We start from the raw sequence: 21,533 nt of genomic DNA on the forward strand, positions 1-21,533 counted from the left end.
TTGGAAGTATTTCCTCCTCTTCTACTTTTGAAAGAGTTTGAGAAGGGCTGGTGTTAATTACTTAAATGTTTGGTATAATTCACTAGTGAAGTCATCTGGTCCTAGTCTTTTCTTTGTTGGGAGGCTTTTGATTGCTGCTTCAAAATGCATACTTATTATTAGTCTGTTCAGATTTTCTATTTCTTCATGATGTTTTTCATGGCAGGTTGTATGTTTCTAGGAATTTGTCCATGTCTTCTAGGCTATCCAATTCGTTGGTGTATAATATTTCATAGTAGTCTCTTATGATCCTTTGTATTTCTGTGATATAAGCTGTAATGTCTTCTCATTCATTTATAATTTTGAGTCCTCTCTCTCTTTTTTTGGTTAGTCTAGCTAAAATTTTGTCAATTTTATTTATCTTTGCAAAACATCTTCTAGTTTTGTTGATGTTTTACATTGTTTTTCTAGTCTCTTTTTCATTCGTTTTGCTCTAATCTTTATTCTTTCCTTCCTTCTGCTAAATTTGGGCTTAGTTTGTTCTTCTTTTTCAAGTTCCTTGAGGTGTAAAGTTAGGTTGCTTATTTGACATCTTCCTTTTTTCTTAATGTAGTTGTTTACTGCTATAAATTTCCCTCTTAGAACTGCTTTTGCTGCATTACATAAGTTTTTGGTATGTTGTTTTCATTTTTGTTTGTCTCAAGATATTTTCTGATTTCTTTTTTATTGGATTTTCCAGAGTATGTTGTTTAATTTACATGTATTTCTGAATTTTTCAATATTCCTCCTATTATTATTCCTAGTTTTATATCATTGTGGTTGGAAAGGGATACTTGATATGATTTCAATCTTCATTAATTTGTTAAGACTTGCTTTGTGGGCCAACATATGATCTATCCTGGAGAATGTTCTGTGTGTGGTTGGAAAAAATGTGTATTCTTGTGCTGTTGGATGGAATGTTCTGTATATGTCAATTATATCAATTTAGTCTATAGTGTTATTCAAGTCTGTGTTTTCCTTAATTGATTTTCTGTCTGGATAATGTATCCATTATTGAGAGTGGGGTATTGAAGTTCCCTACTATTATTGTATTGCTGTCTATTTATTCCTTCAGTCTGTTAATATTTGCCTTAAATATTTAGGTGCTCCAATGTTGGCTTCTGTTGGTTTCCCAGGCTGATGGGATTACCTGCAGAATTACAGCTGAGATGGATTAGAGCTAGATTACTTGGCTGTTGCTGTGTTCACAGTGGGCTCTGTGTTTGGTGAGCCTGTTACCAGGGACTTGGGCTGGTGTGGATCCTACTTGGTCCCTGGATGGACAGAACTGCCTCTAGAACCTTGATTAGTAGGGCTGGTGCTGGTACAAGGTTCCACTTCAGGATCTGCAGACAGTGGTCCTGTTATCAGGTATGTGGAAAGATATGCCTCTCTTTGAGCCCTTGGAAGGGCTTCTGCTGGGCCACTGGGTGGGTCCCTGGACAGACCGGCTGGCTCTGGACTATGGCTGATAGGAGCTGGAACTGAGGCCCAAGATTGCTTCAGGGTACACAACTGGCAATGAGATCTGAAGTCATAGCTCTGACGGCATGGATGGTCATGTCTCCCACCAGATCCTTAGGTGGGTAGAACTGTTCCCTGACTGCAGTGGGGAGGGGCTAGAGCTGTGTCACAGGGACATTTCAGGATCTCTGGGGATGCAAATAAGTATGTCTCCAGCCAGGTCCCTGGGCTGGTAGGACTGCTTATGGATGGTGGCTGAAAGGGGATGGAGTCAGATCATGAGTTACTTCAGTGTCCATAGCTGTGGGTTTATTACTGAGGCATAGACAGGCATGGCTTCTCCTAGGTTCCCTGGCATCTTGTGCTGGTGGCAGGACCAAGGTCAAATGGGGCTATAGCCAAATCCACAGGGTCAGAACTGTTTCTGAGTCTTGCTAGGGACACTATAGGGGTGCCATCCCCCTTGTTTGGGCCTGCTTTATTAAAACAGACTTCCTTGGTCGTGGGCCCCCCTGAGGTTTCACAGTGTCCTACCTGGATTCCAAAGCTCCCACAAAGACACTTTTTGTCTGTGAATGGCTGCCAAGTTATTGTTGCCAGGGGATGATACAAGCTGGGAACCTCCTGTTCTGCCATATCTCTGATGTCACTCCTGGCCAAATTTTGAACATTCAGTTATGGTAAAGAGGAGCATGTTGTATTTAAAATATCTCATTTCATGAGATCTGCAAGAAATTTTCAAAATTTCTGTTACTTCTATTATGAACCAGTTTATTCTAAAACTCATGAATCTCTGTAATGCTTTAAGCTCATATCACCTCTGAGCATTTTAATTATCCTCAAAGTTATAAATAATGATGCCCCCCAAAGTTGTATTTTCATAGAAGTTTCCAAATTGTCTACTTTATTGAGTATATCTTGGGTTCAAAAAGGGTATTTTATTTTATCTTATTTTTTTATTGAAGTATAGTTGATTTACAATGTTGTGTTAATTTCTTCTGTATAGCAAAGTGACTCAGTTATACACATATATACACTCTTCTTTTATATTCTTTTCCGTTATGGTTTATCCCAGGCTATTGGATATAGTTCCCTGTGCTATACAGTAAGACCTTGTTTTTTATGCATTCTATATGTAATAGTTTGTATCTACTAACCCCAAACTCCCAGTTGATCCTTCCCCCACCCCGCCTTCCCCTTGGCAACCACAAGTCTGTTCTCTATGTCTGTGAGTCTGTTTCTGTTTTGTAGATAAGTTCATTTGTGTCATATTTTAGATTCCACATATAAGTGATATCATATGGTATTTGTCTTTCTCTTTCTGACTTACTTCACTTAGTATGATAATCTCTAGTTGCATCCATGTTGCTGCAAATGGCATTATTTTGTTCTTTTTTTTATGGCTGAGTAGGATTCCATTGCATATATGTACCACATCTTCTTTATTCATTCGTCTCTTGATGGACATTTAGGTTGTTTCCATGTCTTGGCTATTGTGAATAATGCTGCTATGAACATAGGGGTGCATGTATCTTTTTGAATTATAGTTTTGTCCAGATATATGCCTAGGAGTGGGATTGATGCATCATATGGTGATTCTCTTTTTAGTTTTCTGAGGAACCTCCATATTGTTTTCCATAGTGGCTGCAGCACATTCCCATTCCCACTAATGGGAATGTAGGAGGGATCCCTTTTCTCCGCACCCTCTCCAGCATTTGTTATTTGTAGACTTTTTAATGATGGCCATTGTGACTGGTGTAAGTGGTATCTCACTGTAGTTTTGATTTGCATTTCTCCAATAAGTAGGGATGTTGAACATCTTTTCACATCTAAAGGGTATTTTAAAAATAATAGTGTCCTCTATGCATATATAGAGTTTATTGCTGTTATTACCATTGAAAATAATCTGCATTCGTTATTGGTGGTGGGATTGAAACAAAATACAAATCTGATATATTTTAAGATTTAGGAGTGATTTTAACCAGTTTACTTAGATTTAAAGATGAGAAAACTGAGGCAAAGTGAAGTTAAGTTACTTGTGAAAGTCAAAGCTAGTAAGTGATGAAGGAGAAATTCAAATCCATGCCTTTGTTATTTTATTTTTTTATATTTTGACTGATGGGTTATTTAGATGTGTATTGCTTAATTTCCAAGTATTTGGAGGGGTTTTTCTAGATATCTTAATGATTTCTAATTTAATTGCATTATAGTCAGAGAACAAGCTCTGTCAGATTTCAAATTTTCAAAATTTTGTTGAGCCTTATTTTTATCCTTGGTAATACTCCTTTTCTTTTTTTTTTTTTTTTTTTTTTTGCCAGCATGTCAAAAAGAACCTTTATTCTGTTTATAACAGCCTCTTATGCTCTCATGCTTTCTTGCCAGATGCCTTTTGAGCAGGTGCTTTCTGGGCTGGAGCTTTCTGACCCTTCTGAGCCTTTGGAGGAGGTGCTGCCTTCTGGCCTGCAGCTTTCTGGGCAGGAACCTTCTGGGCTGGAGCCTTCTTACCCGTAGCGGTCATCTTTTTTGCTGGAACCTTCGCAGCAGCTGCCGTAGCTGCCCCCTTAGCAGCAAGTGCTTTCTTGGGAGAAGCCTTCAGGAGAGCTGCATTTTGAAGTTTCTTAACTTCAAGCTAGATTAGTCTGTTCCTCATTTTTCTTGCCTTCATGACTTTATAACGATCAAAATCTGTCATCTTGGCTTTCTTTTCTCTGGCTTCAATCTTCTTGGCCCACCTTGTGGCTGCCCACTTTGCATTGATATCTGCCTTCTCCCAGGCTTCTCGGACATACTTCTGGCGGGCACTGTGTGGGAACTTGAGGATGAAGTCAGTGAGCTGCATGCATTTGAAAGGCATAACCTGTCTCCTTACTTGAGTGCAAGGTCCATCCACCAAAGCCCTGTTCTGATCAATAACATCTACAATCGCGACCAGCCTCCTGGCATGAGGCCCAAAGGAGACGTAGGCCACCCGGCCAACCTCCACGAAGTGCCTGAACACCATATTGGCAGCGTTTGGCGAAAAGCAATACTCCTTTTCTTGAGACCTACTTTGTCTGATAGTAACATAGCCAAGCCTGACAGAAAAACAGATTTTTATGTTTACTGTATGGTATGTCATTTTCCTTCCTTTTACTTTCAAACTATGTCTTTTTGTAGATAGAACATAGTTGAATCTTGTGATTTAATCCAGACTGACGATATCTGCCTTATAATTGGATTGTTTAGTCAATTAGTGTAGTATGTTTAATGTAATTATTAATGATTTTGTTCAAACCTGTTGTCTTGCTATTATATTCCAGTATCCCATCCATTATTTGTTCTTCTCTTCCTCCTTTCTTGACTTCAGTTAATTAAATATTCTTTAGTATATATAATTTTAAGTCCATAACTGGCTTTCTAGCTATACTCATAATATTTTTAATGATTACTCTAGGGATTATAACATGCATTTTTAATTTAACACAGGCTACTTAGAGTTAATATTGTACTACCTCATGTAAAAACTTTAGTAGTAAAATTCCAGTTGTGCCTCCTCCCACAGGTTTTTGTGATATTGTAGTCAAATATTGCACATCAAAATATATAATCTTATTATTTATTATTTTTACCTTAGATAATATGATAGAACACTATTTTTCCCTTAGTCATTCATTCTTTTTTTTCTTTTTCTTTGCATTTTATTTTTTATTTATTTATTTTTTCACACACACACACACACACACACACACACACACACACACACTGTATTTTATTTTTACAAGAGATAGACTGACACCAAGCATTGTAAATGGATGACCACAACAAAAGCAACAACGATTGCAATTACCAAACACGAAACACACTCATTCTATGTCATAATATTTAGTCATTCATTCTTAAATAAATTTTGAGAAGAAATATAGTGTTTTATGTTTACTCACTTATTTACCATTTCTGATGCTCTTCATTCCTTTTTGTAGATGCAAATTTTACTCTACTGTCATTTACTTCAGCTTGAAATATCTTATTTATCATTTCTCAAAGTGCAGATCTGCTCAATATTAATTTTTAACTTTAGTTATTTAAAAATGTATTTCTCTCACTCTCATTTTGAAGAATTTTTGTGTTGTTGTTGAATTCTTGTTTGACATCATTTTTCTTTCAGCACTTTAAACTTCTTTTTCCATTGTACTTTGGTCTCCATTATTTCTGATTAAAAGTCACTTGTTATTTGTATCATTGGCCCTGTGTGTTACATGTTGTTTTCTTTTATCTGCCTTTAATATTTTCTCTCTGTCTTGAGTTTTCAAAAGTTTGCTTATGCTGTTTCTAGATGTGGTTCTCTTTGTATTTATTTTAGTTGGGGCTAACTAGATTTTACTTTTTTTAAAATCAAATATGGAAAATTTCTAGTAATTACTTTTATGCCCTTTTCTCTCTTTCTTTTCCCTTTGGGACAGTTACATGTATGCTAGATTGCCTGTTACTGTCTCTGAGAATAGGTCACTGAAGCATTGGTTAATTTTTTAAAATATCTTTTTTCCCTCTGTGTTCATATGGGGTAATTTCTACTGATTTGTCTTCATGTTCACTAATCCTTTCTTTAGTACTAAGTCTTCAATCTGATGTCAAGGTCAATCAGTATATTTTTATTTTAGATATTTCATTAATCCATGCTAAAATCTCCATTTGGTTTTTTTCTATAGTTTCTATTTTTCTGTTGAGATTCTCATCTCTTCACTTGTTATGATCATCTTTGCCTCAGGATCCTTGGATCTATTTTTTGTAGCTTCTTTAAAATCTTTTTCTACCAATTCTAACATCTGAGCCATCTTGGGGTATGATTGTATGGACTGTTTATTTTCTTAAATATGAGTCTCATCTCCCTATTTCTTTGACTGTACAGAAATTTTTAGTTTTATGCTGGACATTTTGGATGAAACTTTGTAAGGAATTGAGATTATGACATCATCCCTGCAAAGTTGTTGAATATTTTTCCTATCAGGCAATTAAATGGAAAATACTCTTGTTCAGGTCATGCATGGTTTTAGTCTCTGTTAAGGCGGGTCTGTTTTGCCTTTGAGTTTAATCCTAAGGAGTGGTCCATTTTGGAGGTCATGGTACTAACTCTTAAAGCATGGTCTTTCTGGGGTTTGAGCTGAATGCCTTAGGTACTCAGTGAGGTCTCTTCACACTGGTACTTCAGGATCTCCCATCACTGCAGGTCCTCTGGTATTTTCACTTAGCACTTAGTCCCATAGCAGGCAGTCTCTGCTACATGACGTCTCACTTCTTATATTGGCCAAGAACCTGCAGCAAATCCTCATGTAGTCTTCTAACCCCAACCCCCTCACATAGCTATTTCTCCTTTGGTCACCTGCCCAGTAAATTACAGCTTTTTTGGCAGCCTGGTATTCTAATCTCTGCTTCCTCAGCCCATTGAGATTTCAGTTTAACGTTTAACGTGATCGCCAACTCCCCGAGTAAGGGCAGGAAAACAACCCCAGCAAAAAGCTAAGAAAATTGTGGGGCTCACCATGTATACTGTCCTTCTCTCAAGGATCAAAGTCCTGCTATGACCATTTTCCAGTGCCTAAACAGAGTCGTCTCATATATTTTGTCCAGTTTTATACTTATTTATAGCAGGAAGGCAGGCCCAGTACCAGTAACTCTATCATGGCTGGAATAAAGAATCCATGGGTTTATGTTTAATTTTCACAAAACCTTGTGATATAGTATTTGTGAAGTAGGTAATATTATTATAACCTAATTTTATAGAGAATTAAACTCAGGCTAACTGGTGAGTGGGGGAGTCAGAATTAAAACCTGAGCAGTCAGATTCAGACTCCATGCTCTGATTTAATATACAATGCTGCCTCTGCAACCTGAAATTATGTCATTACCTTCGTTGCATTTATCACACTCTCTTTTTTCTCATATTTATTAGTATTTGTTTGTTTTTTAAACTTTGCTACCTCTTCTAATGTGCATAAACACCACATATTTCCTGTTTACAACTGCCACCCCCACTGCCTAGCAGAAGCTCTTGGTGAGCATTCAATAAATATTTGCTGAATGAATGAATGAATGTAGATGACACCATTACAATTTTGAAAAGAGGCTCATTTCCACATATTTGCTATTTTAGACTTCATCTTGCCTGCCACCTTGTGGCATCAAAATTCTGCAGCAAAAACAAGCAAACAACAACAATATAAAGGTGGGAAATATGCAAAAAAGTTGATATGCATCATTAGAATCTTTACAATTATACATATAAACATATAATTATATGATAGGAAAAGAGTTATAGCAGGATTTCTATTCTTGATAAGATAGCAGTAATTAGAAATCAGTCTTAGGAATGTTCAAGACACCACTGATAAACAATGATACTAGTTTGATGAAGTGAGCACAGAGTTGATATGTTTGACTGATGAGTCTAGGCATCACTTTTGGTTGAAGTAAAAAAAAAAAAAAATGATATCCATATTTGCCACTTTGGATATGTTATTTAAAAAAAGAAAAACTTGTTAACAGTTGTTTCTGAAGCCTTTGTATTACTTATTATCATATTATAAATGTCAACACTTGCCTAATTTCAAAATGTATCTTTGTTGAACCTAAAACCATAAAGTTATGGTTCTTGTAGTCTTCTACATGACAGAACAATATGCAGTTACTTTTTATCAGAAGCAAAACTATGTGATGGTTTTCAAGCTAATTTTTGTGTTAACAAATCCCCTAAAGATATGCAGTAGACCTCACATTTACATAAAATTAAAGAAAGGATGCTTCAGCAAATGCAAATAAATGCAAAAAGGGAATATTTTAATTTTGATCCATGATTAGTATCAACCGTCACAATGTGGTAATAATACAAAAGCAAAATTCTGCATTCAGTGTATAACTAATGGTTGTAGGCTATTTATAGACTGAGTATCCTGATTAATTTATTTATTTTGAGAAATATATTTATGTTTCAGGCTCTACTTTAAAATCTGAGATCTTTAAAAACATTTAAATATTAGAATCATATGCACTGTCTTCTGCAGTTCTGCAATATGACATTTTGCTGGGTAGCAAAATGATTTATTTCAGTTGGTGCATTGTTAATTGTATGAATTGACTGTTTAACCTCTATTGATTTCCATTTCTTAATGTTCAACTTAGAAGAAGAAGCAAAAGTTATTTTACAATAGAATAAAAAGGATATAAATATAATATAGTTAATCCTAGCATAATGAGGAAGATTAGTTTACTATTCATCATTATACATCCTCCCTTCAGTAATTTTCAAGGTCTTGAAAGAGCATGCTTAGTTTTAAAATAAAAGTTTCTAAGCCTAAATAGTGAATCTACTGAAACTAATCCTTGCATCCTTGTTTCTTACAGTACAATTTTGATTAATGTTCATTACTTATTTTTATAACACTGAATTAAATATTGACATGACCATACCATTTAGAATCCTTTTATTATTAAAAATGATTTGAAAATCCATCAAACCATTCTAATATCCAGGAGATATTTTCCTTAATATGCAGGCCATTTTGGTGGCACTTCTTATGTGTAGTGAAAACCGTGGAGAAGGTGATAAATAATTACTTTCAAGTGTATCTCAATTCAGTATTGTTTATGTATGCCTATAGATTTTCTGGGCTATTTCCAATTTTACATATTTTTTTCCATGGAGCTCACAAGTCACCCAAGTGGCTTTTTCCTTTCAAATGGAAATGGAATGAAATTCTTTGACATAACCATATGTCCTGATATTGGGTTTGAAAATGATGGTTGCATAAGGTGTTTCCAGAAACTATAGAGTCTAATTTTCTTTGGTGTCAAAGAGAATCTATGTTTAGGTTCTGCAGTTTACTTAAAGCAAGAAAATTTCTTTCAAGCAGGTTATCTTATGAATTTCAAAGTGGTTTTGTTGTCCTTGATGTCAAGCTTAAGCCTACAAGCTTGAGGTCTCCTTAGAGCCATGAAGAATCTTTGGCAGAACTTTTACATCATTGTGGATGTAGAGTTGTAAATGATTTTTAGCATGTTGGCAGATCTCCTGCTCACGTAATGAGTATTAATATAATTGATAATTGTGTTTCCTCATGGTTATTAACAGGGCAGGCATTATGTTTTCATGTTGATATTAGTTTTATTATTTGTATCCAAAAGAAGTCCAGGATGTGTGAGATCAGAAAATGAACAAGACTAAATATTTAGGTCAATCACTCTAAGCCAGGCAGGGAGGGGTAGAGGCGTCATAATTCTAAGAAAAGAGTTATTTGAAAGACATAACATAATCACTTTATCTTTGCTGTAGATTAAACTGAATATTACCCATGATAAGAGCAAGGCCTTTAGGAAACAGGGCATTTTTATAGAAAAAAAAGATAGGGCTGGGTAACCCTGAGGATTCTAGGAAGCCACAAGCTAAAACAGAGTTCTGAAGAGGGAGAGAAATACATAAAAGAAATCTTTAAGGACATAGATTAAAAAGTGTTTCACACCTTTGGACAGCTGTCACACTTACCCCTGCATAGCATCCTTTGAATCAGCTATGCTATCTCCAAATAAGCGATAAGCTTTCGAGTCTTTACTCGTGTTTCACAGTTGGAATTTCCTTCTACCATTCTCTGTATTTTGGGCAATTTTGGAAATCCTTCTCATCCCTTACTTAACCTTATTCGTTCCCTCCTTTCTTCCTGCTGTAATTTGCTACTACAGTTATCTGCCTTTTTATTTTGTCTGGCTTTATGGATAATTATTTATGGTTCTCTTTCTTCCATTAGGTTTTGAGATGCCCTTTGTGATCTCTATGATTGCTTAGTTTAACATAAATCGAGTAGTAAAGAAATGTTTTTTGTTTTGTCTTTAAATTTAAATGGAATCTAAGTTAATCATAATAACATAATGATTAACATATGTTAATATGTTAACTCTCACATAATACCCGCTGCTTGCACAGATAGTACTTATTTGTAGCACTTAACACTTCATTTTACCTGTGTGCATGATTCAGGGCAAGGTCAGGTTTCCTCATCCGTAGATAGCATGTAGCAAGCTTTGTCTCAATGAAACTTGCCACACTTGCTACATCTTCAGCAGATGCTTCAAATGGTTTTCCCAGAGCTGCCCCTTTGCTGCAAAGCTTTAAAAAAATACAGTGCTTTAAATTTTCTAATAATCTTGACATATAATTGATCTTTTAAACAAGCAAAACATATATATGTACATGTACATTTTCCAAACACCAAGTCAAATATTAACATTTTGATTGTAAATTAAATAAATTGTTCCTGTTCACTATTAAGTGACTGTAATATAAGTAACATATTTTTTTTTAAATTAATTAATTAATTTATTTATTTTTGGCTGTGTTGGGTCCTCGTTTCTGTGCGAGGGCTTTCTCTAGTTGTGGCAAGCGGGGGCCCCTCCTCATCGCGATGCGCGGGCCTCTCACTATCGCGGCCTCTCTTGTTGCGGAGCACAGGCTCCAGACGCGCAGGCTCAGTAGTTGTGGCTCACGGGCCTAGTCGCTCCGCGGCATGTGGGATCTTCCCAGACCAGGGCGCGAACCCGTGTCCCCTGCATTAGCAGGCAGATTCTCAACCACTGCGCCACCAGGGAAGCCCATAAGTAACATATTTTACTGTAAAATGCTTCCTGTGAAATATTTTTAAAGTATGATATATTTTAAAGGGGTGTCATTAGCTAAGAATGTCTGTTTTAAAAATAAAGCATACAATAAGCAAAGATATTAGCAGAAAACCAGGTATAAATCATATTAAATACCAGTGCTTTTATGAAAACCCAGCTGAGCAATGATCTAGCACACTATCAAGTTGATTTAATATAATAAGGGGTATCGGAAGTAAACTCCTAGGAGCCATTAACATGATCGGTGATTAATTTGCGTCTGAATCATATTCTCTAGGATGTTACTGAAAGAAAAGAAGTGAAAGTTTATTAGAATTTATTGGCGGAGGCCACAGTATCTGAAAAACATGGCAGGAATGTGGAATTCTTAATAAAAATTCCAGGAAGTCAGTGGTTTCTGGGCACCACAGATAAACTGTAGAGGAAGAAAATAATTAATTTTGGGAGGAGAAGCCCAAACATTAAGAAGTGTCAATAATATGACAAGGATAGATCGGCACTTTCTTTCTTTTCCCTCAGAGTTTTCTCCTGTGTCTTAGAATCAAGGCTGATGGGGGAGGAGAAACTCCACCTGTTTAGTGACCTTATTCAGATTATCTGCTTCTTTGCTCTTTTCTATATCCTCTATGCTTTTCTTACCAGGGATAGTAATATTTGGAGTTAATATCTATTTATATATACCTTAGTGTAAAATTTCTTGTATTCTAAATCCTTTTTATTTAAATGATATTATTTAAACTAATTTTTCTGTTTTTAAATTTTTTTGGCTGCGTTGGGTCTTCGTTGCTGCTCACGGGCTTTCTCTAGTTGTGGCGCGTGGGCTTCTCATTGTGGTGGCTTCTCTTGTTGCAGAGCACGGGCTCTAGGTGTGCGGGCTTCAGTAGTTGCAGAACGCGAGCTCAGCTGTTGTGGCTCGCGGGCTCTAGAGCACAGGCTCAGTAGCTGTTGTGTGTGCATGGGCTTGGTTGCTCCGCGGCATGTAGGATCTTACCTGACCAGGGCTCGAACCTGTGTCCCCTGCATTGGCAGGTGGATTCTTAACCACTATGCCACCAGGAAAGTCCCCTAATTTTTCTTTTATAGAGTAAGTTGAGGTTGCCTTGCAACCTCATTTACATTAACATTGTTGTCAGTTATTTTTTAAAGTGCAAATGGGTTGAGAAGGACTATATTCTGTTTGAAAATATATTTCTCTTCTTAATTTATCCAACAACTGTGAGCTGAAGGAGAATCTAGATGTTTAACATCCCTAGTTTGAATTGGTAGTTACCTGGTGCTACTATCTTTTGCCTGGATATCCTGTCAAGTCTGAGGATTCATATCATTTTTAAAAGTCTTTTCCAATTTGATGGGAGAAATTTGTTACTATAATACATACTTTCAGTCAATATATAGTTATTGAGTAATTACTAGTAATTGTCAGACAAAAATTACTGCCCTTACATTTTAATTTGCATTAGATAGGTCTTTTAAATAAATTTTGGCTATTTTTAATTCCCTGTAAATTCCTGTTTTCTATTCCTTGCCTATTTCCATAATCTTTTTCTTACTAATTATAAGAGCTCTTTATATATGTAATCTATTATTCCTTTTCCTGAACAACTATATGCACACAATCAAATGTAAAAGTTTTTCCCCTCAAATTATCCTTTAGAAAAGAATCAAATTCTATTCATGTTCTTATAAGGGCCCTCAGAGTACAGTTCTCAATTATTTGGGGGGAAAAAAAGCAAAGACTCTTGTGGAAGATACAAAGTAAATGACCTCAGTCAATGTTGTCTGGTTGCTTTATAAAGATTACCTGATAAAATTGATAATAAAAGAGACAAAGCATTTAACACTGATTTGGTAACTATTCCTGAGAGTCTGACCTCACGAATGTCAATATAGTTGGAAACAGACCTTAAAATATCATTTAACAGAAAGTGTTATAGTTTGAACATGACGGCTTGAGACCACACCTCTCCTCTGATCCTGTAGGGCCAATCTGATCCTGTAGGACCCAGAGATACCTAAAGCAACAGTTTTTCAGGGGGAAAATAAAAAGGTTTTTGGATGACATAGCTCTTTATAAAGCCCAAATCAGTAGAAAACAAAATGAGTAGAAATTACGTAGTTTTATTTGCCAGCATATCATCATATTAAAATTCTAGAACCTCTTGATTAATTTTATCCTCTAAATTAAATCAGCATTTTTTTTCAAGTCTTAAATGCTCACATCTCATGGATTTTTCACATAAAATCTTAAAGAAACAAAAGAGAAACAAACAAGCCCCACATTGTATGTGTCCTTTGCCCCTTCCTCCTCTGTGTCCCTCTCTGTTGCGGTGGAGCAGGCATGTCTCCTTTCTCAGGCACACTTTTTATGGGATGAATGTGTGGGCCATTCAGGGAGTAGCGTCTACAAGGACACTCAGATCCTACGTGGTAAGAGGAAGCTGACCTTCAGATTAAATAATATTAAAGACATGGTCTATGAACATTGAGATAAAGTGAAGAATAAATGCCTGATCTAATGTCTGCAATATTCTCTACTTCTGTGAGATTCAAGGCCAGAAAAGGAATAAAATGATCAATCTTAACACACTAAAGAGTATACTTTATTTATGAAGCCAAACTATAAGACAGCAAGGAGAGACAGGGATAATTTTTCAGTTCACATTAAAATGGGAAAACAGGCAGCCTGCTGGGTAGGCTTATGTATATTTGTGGTGATCTTGCTTTATCAGTCAAGTATTCTAAGATAGAGTACTTTCTGATTTTATCAAAGGTTGCTTTATTTGTTTGCCAAAGTGGGGCATCTTTGAAATAAGCTTTGCAAATTGTTATAAATATGTTGAAGTTAAAGGTAGAATTATAGTAAATATAGACAAAGTACTGGTGTCAGGATTATAAAGAACATTCCAGATATTTTGCTGAATTTTAAAATTTTCATGCAGACATTTGTAGAGACTGAGAAGTTAATTCTGTAGAAGGTGAAGAACTTTAATGTGAGATGTATTTGTTTGAATGTAGGAAGGGTGACTTAGTTCAAATTATATTTGTCTAAAGCTATACACTTTACATTTTTGGTGAAATAACTCATGGAGATAAGGCAACAAGAACTTTTAAACTACCTGATATAGTATATCAGTGAGAAGACTTTGAATTAGGAAACAAAATTATGTGTTAGTTTTTTGTTTTGAAAAGAAGCCTAAAATATTTTTGAATGAAGCATGGACAAGTTAAAAGCATAATATTTAAGGGAAAATGCAGTGAAGACTCTTATGTGTATTGTTGTTGTTTTCATGAGGAGGTAGATTAAAATGAAATTTCAGTAGTAAAGTAGAATCACAAGCTCAAATTTTAATTAAAAAATACATATTTTACAAAATATATTTGATAGTTTTCTGAAAACAGGATGGCAATACTTCAGAGTTATAAAATCTTTTTCTAAGGTATCTCAAAGTTCTTTTAAGAAATAAATATCAAACCTATTTTCAGAAACTGTGGCAAAAAGGAATTTCAAGTTTTGTTTAAAAACACAGATAAAAATAATATAAAGCCCAATAATAGCAGAAATAATCAAGATTAAATATTATATTATGGGTCCCATTCTTAAAAATACAGCCACACAGTTTTCTTTAATTAGTATCATCATTAATAAGATTGATATTGCTAATAGATTCTCCCTTATTAGAATATTGTATGATGAGTGTTTGCCCACCATATTCCTGGGACATAAGTTTAAGTGATCCCTGAAGGTCTAGGAGAGAACAGTAAATCTTGAAAAATGTGGCATTATTTGAGTTATCAATTAGCTACAAATAAGAGTATATATCATTCATCCAATCAGAAATTTTTAAGGTTTTTATATTGCTTTGGAAATTATAAAAAAATCTAAAGATGGAGAGTAAGTTACCCATAACCCTATCACCATGTATAATTGCCATTAATTTTTTACATATTTCCTAACATCCTCTTCATGTTTTTATAATAAATTATGTATTGTATATAATCTTTGCATTTCTTTTTCATATGATCTGCTTCTTTTTATGTTTTCAATTAAAATCTAAAATGTCTTAAAGTATACTCATGTTATAATTATAGTTGGATATTTCAATATCCCACTCTCAGCAAATGATAGAAATACTAGAAAGAAAATCAGCAAAGATCATAAAGATCTGAGCAACACAATCAACCAATGGTAATTGATATATATGTAAAACACTCCACCTAACAACAGCAGAATACATATTTTTCTCAAGCACCCATGGAAAAGTCACTGATATAGAGTATATCATGGGCAATAAAGTAAACATCAACAAATTGAAAAATACTGAAATTCAGAGTATATTCTCTACCATAATGGAATCAAAACTCAACAGTTAAGAAAAAGAAAAAGACTCCAATTTGAAAGTGGGCAAAGACATGAACAGATTTTTCACGGAGGAGGACATGCAGATGGCAAATAAGCTCATAAAAAGATGTTCGACATGTTTATTGTTTGACATCATTAGTCATCAGAGAAATGTAAATTCAAACTACAATGAGGTATCACCACATACCTATTAGAATGGTTAAAATAAAAAATAGTGACAACACCAAAATCTGAGAATGGTGAGGAGTTGGATCACTCACACATTGCTGATAGGAATGTAAAATGGTACAGCCAGTGGAGAAAACAATATGGCAGGTGCTTAAAAAACTAAACATGCAACTACTGTACAACTCAACAAGTGCACATTAGGCACTTATCCCAGAGAAATGAAGACTTATGTTCACACAGAAATCCATACGTGAATGTTTATAGCAATTTAATTCATAATAGCCCCAAATTGGAAGCAATCTAGATGTCCTTCAATGGTGAATGATTAAACAAATGGTGGTACAGCTATACTGTAAAGTATTGTTCATCTGTAAGAAGGAATGAGTGAGTGATAGTGCAACAACTTAAATGAATCTCTAGGGAATTATACTGAGTGAAAAAAAACCCATCCCTAAAGGTTATATACTGTATGATTACATGACAAAATTATAGAAATAGAGAACAGATTAGTGATTGTGTGGGGTTAGGGATGGAATGGGTGTTGTGGTTATAAAAGGACAACAGGAAGGAATCCTTGTAGTGATAGAACTGTAAACTGTAAGGTATTTTGACTTTGGTGGGTAGATACACGGAAGTAAATACACACACACACACACACGAGTACAAGTAAAGTTGGAGAAATTTTAAGATTGGTGGAATGCCTGAATCTTAATATTTTGGTCATGGTACTAGTCTTGCAAGAGCTTACCAGTGGGAGAAAACTGCATAAAGAGTACATGGAATCTCTCTGCGTCATCTCCTACAACCACATAAGAATCTACAGTTATCTCAAAGTAAAGTTTAATTAAAAAATAATCATGTTAAGGTTTAAGTGTCTTTCATTTTATCCCTCTCCTTTTGTTTTAGCACAATTATTATCATGTTTAACTGAGATTTGGGATGAGAAGATTAATCATATCTGAGGGAAATAATTTTCTTGGGTATTTTCTTGTCAAATTATAGACTGATTTTTATAATGAAGGGTAATAATTCATAATGAAGTTTGCTCTGAAGTTTTATTTGGCAGCCATTGTGAAAGAATGCATCAGTTTCTCCAGATTCTCATTATATTGTGGTCTCTTATATAAGGACATTTGCCATGAGATGAGGGTTGTACTTAGTTATATTCACAGGGAGAAGGTGGCAGGTCCTTTTGTATTATGACTTCATTATTTATTTTTTCTTAAACATCTTTCAGTTTGCGAGCCCCACTTCCAAGTAATTTTTCAAAGAGGGGTTATGTGGATGGTAACTTCTCTGAGCTCAGGCATTACTGAGAATGTATTTTTGCTGACTTTATACATGTAAAGGAATGTGGCTGAGTGTATGTTTCTTGAGACATAACCGTTTCTCTGTAAATACATAGTTCTCCACTTATGTTCTCATATTTAGCATGCAGAGGAGGAAAAAAATCATACTTTTTTGGATTAAACTAGACATAATTTAAAAGAACTTCCTGTGTTGAAATTTCTTTGTTTTCCCCAAGCATGTGATATATTTTTCAATAATTCAAAATTATTGCTACCATGAATCCAGATGTGTTCTCTTTTCACCTGTTTTGCCTGGAAAGAGGTAAGGTCTTTGTGTTTCCATACCCAGGTTTTGTCTTTTGGTTTTTTTTTTTTAACTTAGAAAAGTTTTCTTCACTTACATCTTTGATTTTTGTTCCCATCCCAACTGCCATGTTTTCTTTCTTAAGAAAGTAATTAAGTTGCATTTCCATCTCTGTTCTTCATGTCTATTAGGCTTTCTGATTTATTTCACCACGGCATTCTGGGAGAATGTCTCAAGATTGTCTACTAAATTATTGGCTTTGTTTCCCAATATTAACTCTACTATTAACTCTACTTCTTTTTATAATGATGATAATTGCAAACATTTAAATAGTGCTTATTATGTTACAAGCAGTGTTCTAAGAGCACTCCATCTGTTACCTCATTTGATAATCACTGTTTTCATGCCCATTGTCTTAGTCAGTTCAGGTTGCTATAACAAAATACCATAGACTGGGTGGCTTAAAAAATAAACATTTACTTCTCATGGTTCTGGAGACATGGAAGTCCAAGATCAGGGTGCAGTGTGGTCCACTTCTGGTGAGGGTGCTCTTTCAGGTTGCAGACTGTCGACTTCTCATGGTAACCTCCCATGGCAGAAAGAGGACCAGAGAGCTCAGTTGGGTCTCTTTTATAAGGGAACAAATTCTCTTCATGAGGGCTCCACCTTCAAGACCTAATCACCTCCCAAAGGCCCCACCTCCAAATACCATCACATATACGATTAAGTTTCTACATATGAATTTGGGGGGAGGGGATAAGCATTCAGTGCATAGCACTCATTACTCATTTTACAGATGAGGAAACTGAAGTTTAGAGAGTTATGTAGTCATCTCAGGCTACACAGTAATTTGGATTCATACCTAGATGTCTGGCCCTAGAGTCTGCATGTTTAATCACTACACCAGTGCTACAGTGTCACTTCCTGAGCTACTGATCCATGATGAGATAAGCACAGAAACAGAGTAAGCATTTAGAAACTTTCATAGCAGTTTGATAGAGAAATATTATATTTGTTGAATTATAATAAAAATTAGCTTTTGTATTTTTATGTCATATTTTTACTTCATTTTTTTCTAGTAATTTATTTTTACTCTGTTTAATAAAGTATCATTCCACAACAGATTGGGACAAAACCAACACCAAAGAGAATTGGTTCTTTAACACAGATAATGAAAAGAGCTGTACTAAACTGTTAGAAATTAGATAATTAAGAAATTATAAAGAGAAAAAATTCATAATTCTATTATTTTTTTAAAGGAATTCCTTATTTTTATTATTTATTTATTTATCCATTTTATTTTTGGCTGTGTTGGGTCTTCGTTTCTGTGCGAGGGCTTTCTCTAGTTGCGGCAAGCGGGGGCCGCTCTTCATCGCGGTGCGCGGGCCTCTCACTATCACGGTTGCGGAGCACAAGCTCCAGACGCGCAGGCTCAGTAGTTGTGGCTCACGGGCCTAGTTGTTCCGCGGCACGTGGGATCTTCCCAGACCAGGGCTCGAACCGCGTCCCCTGCATTGGCAGTCAGACTCCCAACCACTTACGCCACCAGGGAAGCCCCCATAATTCTATTATTAAAAAATGACCACTGTTAGATGTTGGTGTGGATATATCTATATTAGCTAGTTCTCTGTCTATCATCTCTCTGTCATCTATCTATGTCTTTCTCCTTCCATTTATGAAAATGATATTATTCATTATCCATACTATTATGTATCTTTCTTTGACTGTATCTTGGACATTAATAAATATAGATTTATACCATTTTTTAAATGGCTGCATAATTTTACCAGATCCCCGTTTAATGTTTTTCCTAGTGATAAATTTCTCCAGAGACACTGAAAGTTCTTAATGTCATAAATAAGGTACATTGAACAGCCTTGTATATACATCTTTGCCCACACATTTGATCATTTCTAAATTTTCATATTCTATCTGTTATAATGTACTCTCACATATCGGAATTGCCGAGTCAGGCATATATATTAGAACCCAAAAAACATATTTTAGAAAATATACATCATGAAAGTGGTCTCCAGAAAAGTTTTACACTTTTACCAACAAGGTATTTAAGTTCTTTTTTTTCTATATCCTCACGCACACTACGTATTAACAATGTTTTAATCTACTTATTCTTTGCTAATCAGATGAGTAACAAAGGCACCTCACCTTAATTTGATTACTAAATCAACCGCACATGTTTATTGGCCATTTGTATGTGTATACTGTTCATGAATTTTATTCATTTTAAAATTGGGCTGTTCTAATTCATATTGATTTATTTTCACTTAGTAAATATATAATTAGATTTTTTTCCCCAAATATATAATCTATTTTGAGTTATGTTCATCACGTTTTGGTGTCAGGCTTATGCTAGCTATATAAAACAAATTGGAAAGATCCCCATCTTTTCAATACTCTGGAACACTTGGAAATAAATAGTTTAAAAAAATTTCAGCCCAGCTCATTTCACCTCTTTTTTTTTCTTATTTGATTATCGTACGGTGTAGGTTTTCAGTGTTTTGTATCAATTTTGTTAGTTTATATTTTCCTAGAAAATTACCAGTTTCATTCAGACTCTAAAATATGTCATTACAGTGAAGAACATTACATTCTTAGAACATTTTAAATGCCTGTTGTACCAGTGGTGTCATTCCCCTTTTCACTCTCAGTACTATATACTTTTGTTTTCTCTGTTTGTTTCTTAATTAGAATAGCGGAGGTTTGATTATTTTGTTTTTTTAAAAGCAACACAGTCTTAGATTAATTTATTAATTCTCCTATTCTGCTTCCTAATTCATTGATTTTGGTTTTTATGTTGGCTTTGTTATTTTTTTCCCCCTCCTTCTTTCCTAAGTGTTTTTGGGTTTTTGCTTTGTTTCTCTGTAATTTTTTTTTTAACTAGTATCTTTAGTTAATACTTAATTCATTTATTTTAGTTTTTCTTTTTTTTTTAACATCTTTATTGGAGTATAATTGCTTTACAATGTTGTGTTAGTTTCTGCTGTATAACAAAGTGTATCAGCTATACGTATACATATATCCGCATATCCCCTCCCTCTTGCGTCTCCCTCCCACCCTCCCTATCCCATCCCTCTAGGTGTTCACAAAGCACCCAGCGGATCTCCCTGTGCTATGTGGCTGCTTCCCACTACCTATCTATTTCACATTTCGTAGTGTATATATTCCATGCCACTCTCTCACTTCATCCCAGCTTACACTTCCCCCTCCCCATGTCCTCAAGTCCATTCTCTATGTCTGCGTCTTTATTCCTGTCCTGCCCCTAGGTTCTTCAGAACCTTTTTTTTTTTTTTTTAGATTCCATATATATGTGTTAGCATACAGTATTTGTTTTTCTCTTTCTGACTTCCTTCACTCTGTATGACTGACTCTAGATCCATCCACCTCACTACAAGTAATTCAATTTCGTTTCTTTTTATGGCTGAGTAATATTCCATTGTATATATGTGCCATATCTTCTTTATCCATTCATCTCTGGATGGACACTTAGGTTGCTTCCATGTCCTGGCTATTGTAAATAGAGCTGCAGTGAACATTGTGGTACATGGCTCTTTTTGAATTATGGTTATCTCAGGATATAGGCCCAGTAGTGGGATTGCTGGGTCGAGTGGTAGTTCTATTTTTAGGTTTTTAAGGAACCTCCATACTGTTCTCCATAGTGGCTGTATCCATTTACATTCCCACCAACAGTGCAAGAGGGTTCCCTTTTCTCCACACCCTCTCCAGCATTTATTGTTTGTAGATTTTTTCATGATGGCCATTCTGACTGGTGTGGGATGATACCTCATTGTAGTTTTGATTTGCTTTTCTCTAATGATTAGTGATGTTGAGCATCCTTTCATGTGTTTGTTGGCAATCTGTATATCTTCTTTGGAGAAATGTCTATTTAGATCTTCTGCCCATTTTTGGATTGGGTTGTTTGTTTTTTCACTATTGAGCTGCATGAGCTGCTTGTAATTTATGGACATTAATCCACTGTCAGTTGCTTCGTTTGCAAATATTTTCTTCCATTTTGAGGGTTGTCTTTTCGTCTTGTTTATGTTTTCCTTTGCTGTGCCAAAGCTTTTAAGTTTCGTTAGGTCCCATTTGTTTATTTTTGTTTTTATTTCCATTTCTCTAGGAGGTGGGTCAAAAAGGATCTTGCTGTGATTTATGTCATAGAGTGTTCTGCCTATGTTTTCCTCTAAGAGTTTTATAGTGTCTGGCCTTAGATTTAGGTCCTTAATCCATTTTGAGTTTATCTTTGTGTATGGTGTTACAGAGTGTTCTAATT

At 35.2% G+C, this 21,533-nt stretch overlaps 1 protein-coding gene and 1 pseudogene across 1 annotated transcript in view; both read right to left on the reverse strand.

Annotated features, from left to right (window-relative positions):
- Positions 1-21,533, reverse strand: part of SPATA16 (spermatogenesis associated 16) — a 228,246-nt gene that overhangs the window by 163,009 nt on the left and 43,704 nt on the right. Inside the window, exon 2 of the mRNA XM_068547418.1 lies at positions 10,467-10,612. Within this exon, the coding sequence (XP_068403519.1) occupies positions 10,467-10,612 (146 nt within the window). The remainder of the gene's footprint in view (positions 1-10,466; positions 10,613-21,533) is intronic.
- On the reverse strand, positions 3,803-4,493 carry LOC137766829 (large ribosomal subunit protein eL14 pseudogene; annotated as a pseudogene).

This window comes from Eschrichtius robustus, chromosome 6 (genome assembly GCF_028021215.1).
Source record: "Eschrichtius robustus isolate mEscRob2 chromosome 6, mEscRob2.pri, whole genome shotgun sequence".
Classification (NCBI taxonomy): domain Eukaryota; kingdom Metazoa; phylum Chordata; class Mammalia; order Artiodactyla; family Eschrichtiidae; genus Eschrichtius; species Eschrichtius robustus.